This window comes from Euprymna scolopes, chromosome 20 (assembly GCF_053919585.1).
Source record: "Euprymna scolopes isolate OS-2025 chromosome 20, ASM5391958v1, whole genome shotgun sequence".
NCBI classification, from domain to species: domain Eukaryota; kingdom Metazoa; phylum Mollusca; class Cephalopoda; order Sepiida; family Sepiolidae; genus Euprymna; species Euprymna scolopes.
In genome coordinates, this window is record NC_136501.1 from 50,161,912 (window position 1) to 50,171,918 (window position 10,007).

Sequence of the window (10,007 nt, forward strand, 5' to 3'; positions counted from 1 at the left end):
AATACCAGACAATTATTCAGAATTTTTGACGCATGCATATTTTTAAACATTGCCATTTCCAGACTACAATGCCCACCTTTATGGCAAACTTGAAACATTTGGATTAGATTGTATTCATACAGTATTGTCAAGTCACGGAGGGTATCATACTAGAGAAAGAGGTTTCAGGGACCCCCCTCCCCCGGTCAAATTCAAATAAAGGATGACCTATATTAAAACTTTTTGAAAATGAAGCATAGATAATTTTTAAAGTGATATACCAAGTTTGCTCGTTTTACATTTTCAGAGTTTTAAATTTCACAGACTACAATAGAAATAAAGATTAAAAATCAAAAATTAAAATAATTTTGAAACACGGAGGTAGGTGATATGCCCGTCCTTGAAAAAAAAAGTTATATTTAAAAAAAGCATATCAAAGCATCTATCATCTAAGTGTTTGTCATAACAAAGAAAAAGGTTTTAGCATAATTTTACCAATTGTTAGGCCAGCAGGGAGGATTTTTTTTTTTTTTTTTTTTTAAAGACGATTCAGGAGAGAAATCGTGTTGTGCTTGTGAGGGTGAAGCAGGTGGTATAATAGAAAAGGAGAATTTTAACTGCAATGAGTTTGCGTGCACGAACTGATAAGGTTCTTGAACATTCCAAATATAACAGACTAATAGAAATAAGATTAAAAACCAAAAAGATTATATGTAGCAAAATTTTCTAAGATTTTCCTATATCACAGACTTCTCTCTCAAGAAGCAAAAAAAAAAAAAAAAAAAAAAAAAAAAAAAGGTATGCTGGATACAGAATTAAATTAACGAGTATAAACAGACCGATAATCAGCAATAAGTAAGAGTTTCAGTAATCCCTATATTACTATGGAACAAAAGTAAAGGATGTTTACAAAGAGACTAAGAATAATGCTCATCAGATCCATGATTATCCACATAAGTTTCAGAACAGGTCTGTGGAAAAAGTATCATCATTGTGAGCTCAATTCAAAAGTAAAAACCGTCTTCTATGATATAAAATCCAGCAAAAAACTAGTTGCAAGTCCAGAATAAAATCTAATTAAAAATTACAAACTACAGAAAATATGATGTACACACCTATCACAAAAAAAAAAAAAAAAAAAAAGAAAAGAAAAATATGCTGAAACTATTTTGATCTGCCAGGTTTAATAAAGAAACAACTCCATTCAATCTAGATCAAAATCAGCTCTAATGGTTAGAATTTACCATTAAAATCTTTTAGGAATGACATTTCCACTGTGATGGTAAAGTAATTTTTTTTATTAGTTAGGTTGAGTTCTGAATAAACAAAAATGTAGCAAAAACAATTTGGTCTTTATTTTAAAAACGTTTTCAGCAATAATATTTTTCTTAATTCCATTGTAATGTACTAAATTAATTTTCGTGTAAATACTCTATACTAATAAAAAATAAAATCAGCATTTTTATAGATTTAAAAAAACATTATACATTATGGCATACTGAAATTGTCTAAATTCCTGGAGGTGAATGTTAGTGCCTTTTAGTTCACATAATTTAATTTTACATAACATCCAAACAAAAAAACACATTATCCTCTAAGTAGAAGGGCAACTTATCCTTGCCTTTGGTAACATTTATTTGATGCATATGGGTTTCTTTTTTCATTCCTTTCCTGTTATAGTAAAAAAAAAAAATGCCTGAGAATTGTTAACATAATTCTTGATGTCTGTTACGCTAGAAAGTGATGTTGAGCTCTATCAAAAAGAGGAGTTTGTTTTTTCTTGTGGTCTGGATGCCAAGAGTTTAGCAGATTGGCAAGTTGAGATTGCAGGCAAGATTATTTAGTTCTTTCCAGGAAAACAGGAATGTCGAGCATCATCGGCACCATTGCTAGAAACCATTTCCATTGTCTTCAAAACTGGAGAATGATTCTTAGTCTTCATCTCAGAAAGTTCTACAAAGACAGGTACTGGGATTTCATCAAAGAAAGGGACAGGACGTTGTGCTCATTCAAAATCAAGATTGAGGCTGTTCTTGTTAATTTTACTTAATCCCAATTAAATAGCCCAAAACTAACGATCAGATTGTCTTTTGGCTCTCCAAACCATGCGGATTTCAAACTTCACCTCACCTTTCTTTGCATCTGTCCAGCGACAGATACTTTGTGCATTTCTTGCAGACCTTTTGAGATGCCAAACTATCCTGATCAAGTTTTATGCTTTACAGATTTGACTGTTTTACCATTAAGACCAACACATGCGGCAGAATACATATGGCTTATTTCTGCAATACCTTGACGGATCCATATTTATCTGAAAGAGGGAAAAGTGCTAGTGCTCGCAAGCTGATCATAAAGAAACAAGGAATTTTGCATCATAAATATTGCAACAGACCGTAACAATATTTGACAATAAAACACAAAGTTGACATGATTGAACAAAATGTTTTTTATTTTTACACAAAAACAAGGGTATTTTTTTTTATTTTATTTATCTTTTTATTTTAATATTTTATTTATCTTTTTAAAAAACAAAAAGTACAAATCTTTTTTGAAATTGCTGTTTCGTGCTGGTTTATAATTTACTCTTCTACCAAGCTAGATAAATTTTTGGCATTTCAACTTACGTCAACATGATAGTTGAAGTCTTGATAATCACTCCAAAATAGAAAATTAAATATTAAAATGTGTAGGTCTCGTGCAAATAGCTAATGAAAAATAGGAAACATGGCCAACGGTCAGTAGACCGACAAGTGATCAAAAAAGTCAGATTGAGTATACTGGAAAACGAAATGAGACCAAATTGACAACTCCGAAATTCTTAAAGAAACAGCTTAAATTTTATTTTACATTTATGTAGAATAAATGCAACAAAAAACATGAATAATTTAAACAAACAATTAAAAAGATTTTTTTTTTTTATGTAGAATAAATGTACATGATACAACGGATTTCATTGAATTTATTATTTGCTCCTACTTGCTCTCCCCACATAATTCAAGATATGAACTAAATAGATTCACTGAAGTCCCATACTGTAGGTGCCGTTTACGTTTTGCCCGCATCCAAGTGTTTTCTATTAATTGGGTGTTTATTGTGGCATTGTACGGGTCAATGAAATTTCTCATTGCCAACCACATCATGGCTATAGATGCCAAAGTCTATATTGCCTATATCACCATAGGCACTACATCCATCGCTTAATATTCGTGTGCCTGGCAGAATCCACTGTCAGATTAGTGGAATTAGTGTCTCCCTCTTCCTGTCGGGCACCTACACCAAACAGCACTGGCAAGATCCATGTTCAATGGTGCTAAACACCCAATGTCTCCCTCTGTGATATTTCCAAGGATAAAAATGGCTTGTCGATCTCAACCTCTTTGGGGTCCCAATTTTCATCTACCTCCCTCCACACTGGATAGAGTTCTGCTGTGTATATTGAGGACAAATTTCCTCAGTCGCAAACTATATTTCTGAGAGCACCACTTTCCTTTATTGTCAGTTGCAGAAAATCTTTACTTCACATATTATAACCATAATCGTTCTTAAGGAAAACTTGCTTTTCTTAATGAACGAGTTTTTCCTTACTGAGTGACGAAATCCAGTTTTTGAATGCCCATCTCCATCCGTCAATGGATTTCATTAGCTATTTACACGAGACATACACATTTTAATCAAGATCAAAATGACCCCTAATGTACTAATGTATAACACAACAGAAAAGAAACATTTGTAATGTGTACACAGCTTTATTTTCTCAAATGCTGGTTTACTTAATTGTTTTTAGGAATAGATATTCCAAAAAAATGATTTTTTGGGAGAGAGGGATGTATCTCATCTTTTGGGATACTTGTATGGAATATGAAAAGAATACCGTAATGGAATAAAATTTTTTTAAACAATGTGTAACATTGAATATTTTATTCTAATAGGCAATAGACAGTAACCTGGTGCCAAAAATTAAATAGCACAAAAGCATTGTTTTCACAAATTCTGCTCAATAATTCACACACATTTCACTTGTGCCATACACGGATTTTAATTTTCTTATTTGTTCAGACTCCTGCAGCCATCACCATATAAAAACACTTCCTGGTCTTATCCATTCTTTAATAAGGCCAAGAAGTGCGTCTGAAGACTAGTCTTCCACAGGCACCCAAAATCCTAGTTTACTGGTTCTATCAAAACCACTAAGAACCTACTCCTATTTAACTCAACACCCTTTTATATTTCTGCCAGGTAAACAGACTCGTCTACCTCAACAATGTGCATAGAATTTCCATGTTTTGCACAGATGCGTTTCCAAATAGCTGAGCTCTGCGAAATAGGAACCAATCAACGGTAAAGTCACTAAATACGATATAGAGTTCCTATTTACTTGCCTTGACAGAGTTAGACAGAAGGTCAGTTTTTAATGTGGGGAAAATTTTCCTCAAAAAAAAAAAAAAAAAAAAAATGTCTGTTTAGGATTTCTCCTCCACTGACGGAGGACAGAAAAGGTTAAGTGCAGTTATCAGAACAGATACTACACTTTGTTACTAGCCAAAAGGAATTCTATGCAGGCATTAAAAATGTTAATTTTTACAGGAGTGATTTTCAGTCAAAATTTATTTTATGTATCTGAACTTGAGAAATAAAGTTTAAACATGTAAACATTACGTAAAGCGGTCTTAAATTCGTTGATCGCAAAAATAACTGAAGCTACACTTTGAGAAACAAGCAAACATATTCAAAAACTTGTTATATTGCATATCCCTCCATATTTGCATAAAATAAAATCAGCAGTAGCGATAGTGACCACAATAGTGCCGCTAAGACGAACCATTTGTCAATACAAACTACAGACACACTGAACGCACACGAGTGTCAAAACCTTTTTGCTGTGTATGTCAACGACATAATTCGCAAGTTATCCCAACAAAGAAAACCACGAGAGGGAGACATTCATAAAAAAAATCGAATCTGAATGATGAACATCACAGCCGACAACCCTACTGCACATACATCAACTCAAATAATTAACCCATAGAATACATCTACATTATCAGCTCCAAATGAATGACCCTCCCCCTCAACAGGTCTCGACACTGTCCGTTAAGACATGAAAACTAACAAATCTAAAATAAAAATGATGCATCAATGCTGGGAGAGAAACATATCTCTAACTACATCCGCAGGCCAAGTATGAATACAGCTGGTTTTGCTTTGCAACAGCTAGATTGCTGAGCAGAGAGGTTCGTCAGCATCAGTAGCAGCCAACCATCGCCGACCTCACCTAACACTAGCGACATTGCAAGCCACATCAGCAGCAGCCAACTGTCATCAAGCTCACACGAGAAACTCCTGCAGCAGCTACCCCTCTTTCACCACTGACCGACCACCATACTTATTCCAACCAGCTGACCTGACAAGATCAACAACTACTATGATCGTATTGACCTCCAATAAAAGTTTGAACTAAACTCCATTTGTCCTTCTTGCTCCCATACGCTCAATTTGTAATATAACATGTTATCAGAAAACAAATTAAACTTTTCTATAAAGGTGGTAGAATAAATGCAAGCGATGCAGCAAAGACTCTTTAATTTATTTGGACTTACTCCCCACATAAATTTAAAAGGAAACCTCAGAAGTACCATATTAACAGCCCCCCCCCCCACCCTATTAGCCTGTATATTTATTGTGGTATCATTGGGATTCATGAAATTCCTTTTGTGAACACCATCATGGCTGTATATACGTGTATATCAACTGTTTACATATAAGCACTCCACCCATCAGCTAAGTTTCTGGTAAAATCCACTGTCAAATGAGAGAACAAAATGCAATTCATTTTTTTCATGTTTTCGATCAACGAGTTTTAGAAAGCCGGGTTTGATTCCGACTGTATTTCTTGAATTCAGATGCAGAACATAAAATGACTTCTCATGTAATATTTAACAAAAATAAAAAACATTGGTGCTTGTAAAGATACAATCAACAAATCAATTGTTAAAAAATATGGTGTTTTACGAAAAAACTATTACGTACTTCATTGTTCATAGCTCCAATATTTGTTATCTTTAGTGATAGACTTTATTTAAATTAAAAAAACACAAGTTGTTTTATGCCATGAATTTTCATAATTTTTGGATATATTACTATTTTCGACAAGACAAATACGTAATGTTGTTTTTGCTTAAAATGATATATTTTAAAAATCAATTTATCTACTATAGCTTAACAAGCAGCAAATTTTTTTAATGCCTACACAGGATTATTTTCTTACTATCAATTCAATATGGTTTTTAGTGGCTCATTTTACCTTAACTGCAATTCTTGTTTGACTTGGCAGACACTCCAACTTCTATGGGACTCTACACCCATGCATACAAGCGCAACCATTTTCCAGTGGGAGAGTTTAAAAAAAAAAACGACCCTATAAAAGAAAAATCATGTATTAGTTGTCAGAAAATGTACATTGGTCAAATGAAATTTTGAAAGCTCTACAGTAGGTATGTGCAAAATGAATGTATAAACATTTTGACTTCTCCCTCCACACAAAAATTCAGGAAATCAACCAATTTTAATGAAATTTTCAGTATTTATTAATGATCACAGAATAAAAATGAACCCATTTTATTTTATTTTCAATCTTAATGAAAATGTATTTTGTTTAAGCAGAAAACACTAAAGTTATAGCTTTGTTGTTTCATCTAGTAGCTAGTAGGTGAAATGTGAACAAATTCCGTGGAATGTTTCATGGTTTTTTTCTAATGGCTGGAAGTACTTGATGCTTCGCCAAGAGCTCAGTTAGCAGAGTGGAGGACTGTAGTGGTTGATAGTTTAGTACTAAAAAAAAAAAAAAATCCCCATATGATCAATATAACTAGAGGGGGGGAAAAAAAAAAAAAAAAAAAAAAAAAAAAATCACATTATCTTAATGGTAAAAGCTTTAGTGTAAATGTTAAATGCAATATTCTAATATTTTCCTTGCACGAATGAAAGTGTAAAGTAGAAACTTTTAGCAATGTATGTCCTATGGTGAAACAAGTAACATGGTCGCCAAAATGCCATGAGAAAAATGAAACAATTTTAATAATTTTTGCTCCTTGTTTCAATTTTTTACAAATTCTGTCTGCTTTTTAAACAGGCAACTTTTTTAAGAATGGTGACATTGTTACAACTTTTTTCCCAGATTAAAAAAAAAAAAATTGATACAAGTACAGCTTTCTTTAATAAAAACTAAAATTCCTTTCCAACCATGCATTTTTTTTAGTAAAAAAAGATGCTATTACCTTTTTTCATTGGTTTTAAGTTAAAAATATTTATTTTGGTGGACACTGTCATATTTTTTCTTTTTCAGCGGATCAGGCACCAATCTACCATTATATATATGATCTAATGTTTATTAGCGATTCTGTGGTATTTGTTATGCTCACCTAAGCCTATGGGAGTTACCTGCTCTTTATTTGCGTTGCCCATTTTTTTCTTAATTGTATTAAATATTTTTTCATACACAAAAGTTGTCTATGAACATGTGTTTCTAGGTATCGCCCATACCTAGGCGTTGAGGGAGTTACCTGCCCTTAGCAGAAAGTAACAAATACCACAGAATTGCTAATAAAAAAATAAATAGATCTTACATTTAAAAGTGATAAAATCTTGTATGAATATTTGAAGGGGTATTGTAGCTCAGTGGAAAAACATCAAGCTGCTGATTAAGCAGTTACGAGTTCGATCTTTGACAAAATTTTAGCCATGCTGACGATGAGCAATACCTAGAAACAAGTATATGAAAATTACTTTTGTGCACGTAAAAATATTTAAATAAAATTATATATATATAAAAAAATCAATATTTAAAAATTCATGAGGGTGCTCAGTTTCTTATAAAACATTCTAGTAAATTGAGCCCCCATATCAGAAGCAGTCAGTGAGAACACAAAACCAGGAGAGGTACAGGTTTTGGTGTTGCTTCTTTTCTATAGTTTTTGAATAGGTAACAATTTTTTTTTTTACTTTTTGAATATTGTCCAGATTTCTGGACAATATTCAAAAAGTAAACTGATTTCATAATTTTGCATCGCTGAATCAAAAAATAGCATCCGTTTCTCTTCATCAGATCAGGTTTCTATGCTAACTTGACTTGAAAACAAATCTTGTGACAAAATTAATTACATTTTTGTCACATTATCAGCCGATTTTTGACAACACATTTCATCCTAAATGTTTTTAAGAGAGAAAAATGTTTTGCCAACATATATTGATTACCTGATAAAAACATTGATTACTGTAAACTGAATGGTGGCCAATGGTAAAGGCAAGTACATAAATTGCACATTGATTCACCATTGTTGTAACTTGAGGAATTGAACTTCCGTTTCTTTGAACTCTTGATGCTTGTTGTGGAAGAAGCTGCTGCAAGCACTGTCAGAGAAGAAAATTTCTTTCTTTCAATCTGGATGCCAACAGTTCAGCAGATTCTTTTGATAAGCCAAGGTCGCAAACTAGATCATCCAATTCCTTTTGAGAAAATGGTTGTGGAGCATCATCTTTAAGAACCATTTCATCTCCTTTAACACTGGAGACATCTTCGTCACTAACGTCAGGAAGTTCTCTGAAGATGGGCACTGGAATTTCATCACAATGAGCTATAGGACGACGTGCTGATTGAAGATTGGGATACTTGAGGCTGCCCCGGTTCTTTCTGTTGATCCCAGTCACATTAACAGCGCAGAAGTAACAGTCAGTGACATGGTTTGTCGGCTCCCTCCAAACCATGGGAATTCCAAAGTTCAGACTCCTCCTGCCATTGGTCCACCCACGCAGAGTCTCTGTGCATGCCTTGCACACCATGTGTGGCGCCCAAGCTTTATCTTGGTCAACAAGTTTAATACCAAAATAAGCATGGTATGCACGCGCTATGAAACTTGTGACTGGCTTCCTATTAGGAGCAATGGTGTATTCTCCGCATATGTAGCAGAACACATTGGGTTTATTTCTGCACAAAGCCATCTTATTTCCTGTAAACCAAACAAAAAAATAGGTACAAATTAGTCACACATTGGTGCCACCCGCACGAAAACGCAAATATTCCGCAACACACCAGTACATGCATGGGTGGTATTTTCTATACACTTATCCAGCTAGGTAGAAGAGTAATTTATCTTGCCTTTAACATAGCATTCATGTGTTTGACCACCTTCTCATACCTCTGGCTATATTGTGAAACAAGTTTTTTTTTAATACCGGACCTCTCTTGTGACAAGCAGGAATATATTTATACACAGAAAAATTCCGGATGGTCATAAAGTGGGTGACCCAACTATTTTGCAGTATAGGCAACAAAACCGAAAAAGTGGCCAAAAGACAAGATAAACTTAAGGCCAATCTCTAACAATTGTACTCCCAAAACAAAGATGTCAGAAATAGATACTGTTGATGCAAATACCGAAACCAAACAGAAAGACCAAATCCAAAATCCTATCCAAGTTTCAACATTTGTGTTAATATATTTCATATTAATATGTTGTGATGAGACTAGTGTTAAAACAAAACAATTTCTAGAAACACCTTTAGTTTTATAAAGAAAATTTTTGATTTTTACATTTCTATAAACAAAGTCTTTTGGAAATAATATATTAAATATATTAACACAAGTGTTGAAACTGGAGGACGTACAAGTGCTAACCCTCTACCAAAATATGCATCGGCTTCGATGTTGTATGCAGTTCGACTTGGGGAGTGCCTAATTTTTCTTATTATGGCTTGCTTGTTCGGATGTTTTTTTTTGTTGTTTTATGAATATTTTATTTTGGCTTGAACTTTGCGAATTATTTTATGATTTTTTTAAATATATATCGGGATCAGGAGAAATGAAATGGTCTCATGTCGATGAGGCCATGTATAGAGAGGCTTATAACATGAAAAGTGAAAAGAATAGACAATTTTGAAACATTTTTAAAGCATGTGCATAAAAAATTAAAAAAGATGGTAATTAAAAATAAAAATTAAAAAAGATGGTAATTAAAAATAAAAATCCCCAATAA

General features: G+C 33.3%; 1 protein-coding gene across 2 annotated transcripts; it reads right to left on the reverse strand.

Annotated features, from left to right (window-relative positions):
- Nucleotides 1–1,122: 1,122 nt before the first annotated feature.
- On the reverse strand, nt 1,123–9,192 carry LOC145241427 (uncharacterized). Of its 2 annotated transcripts, XM_080104378.1 has the most exons (3): nt 8,230–9,192; nt 6,281–6,394; nt 1,123–2,290 (listed from the first exon to the last, which is right to left on the reverse strand). In XM_080104378.1, the coding sequence occupies exon 1, from the start codon at nt 8,971–8,973 to the stop codon at nt 8,389–8,391; it is 585 nt and encodes a 194-aa protein (XP_079960504.1). In that variant the 5' UTR covers nt 8,974–9,192; the 3' UTR covers nt 1,123–2,290; nt 6,281–6,394; nt 8,230–8,388. The 2 variants fall into 2 exon arrangements, with proteins under 2 accessions (XP_079960504.1, XP_079960503.1); XM_080104377.1 differs by lacking the exon at nt 1,123–2,290 and having other exon boundaries at nt 2,300–6,394.
- Between the last annotated feature and the right edge of the window lie 815 nt (nt 9,193–10,007).

Excerpts from the sequence above, each read along its gene's own strand:
- LOC145241427 (XM_080104378.1), bottom strand. The coding sequence starts at position 8,973 with ATGGCTTTGTGCAGAAATAAACCCAATGTGTTCTGCTACATATGCGGA.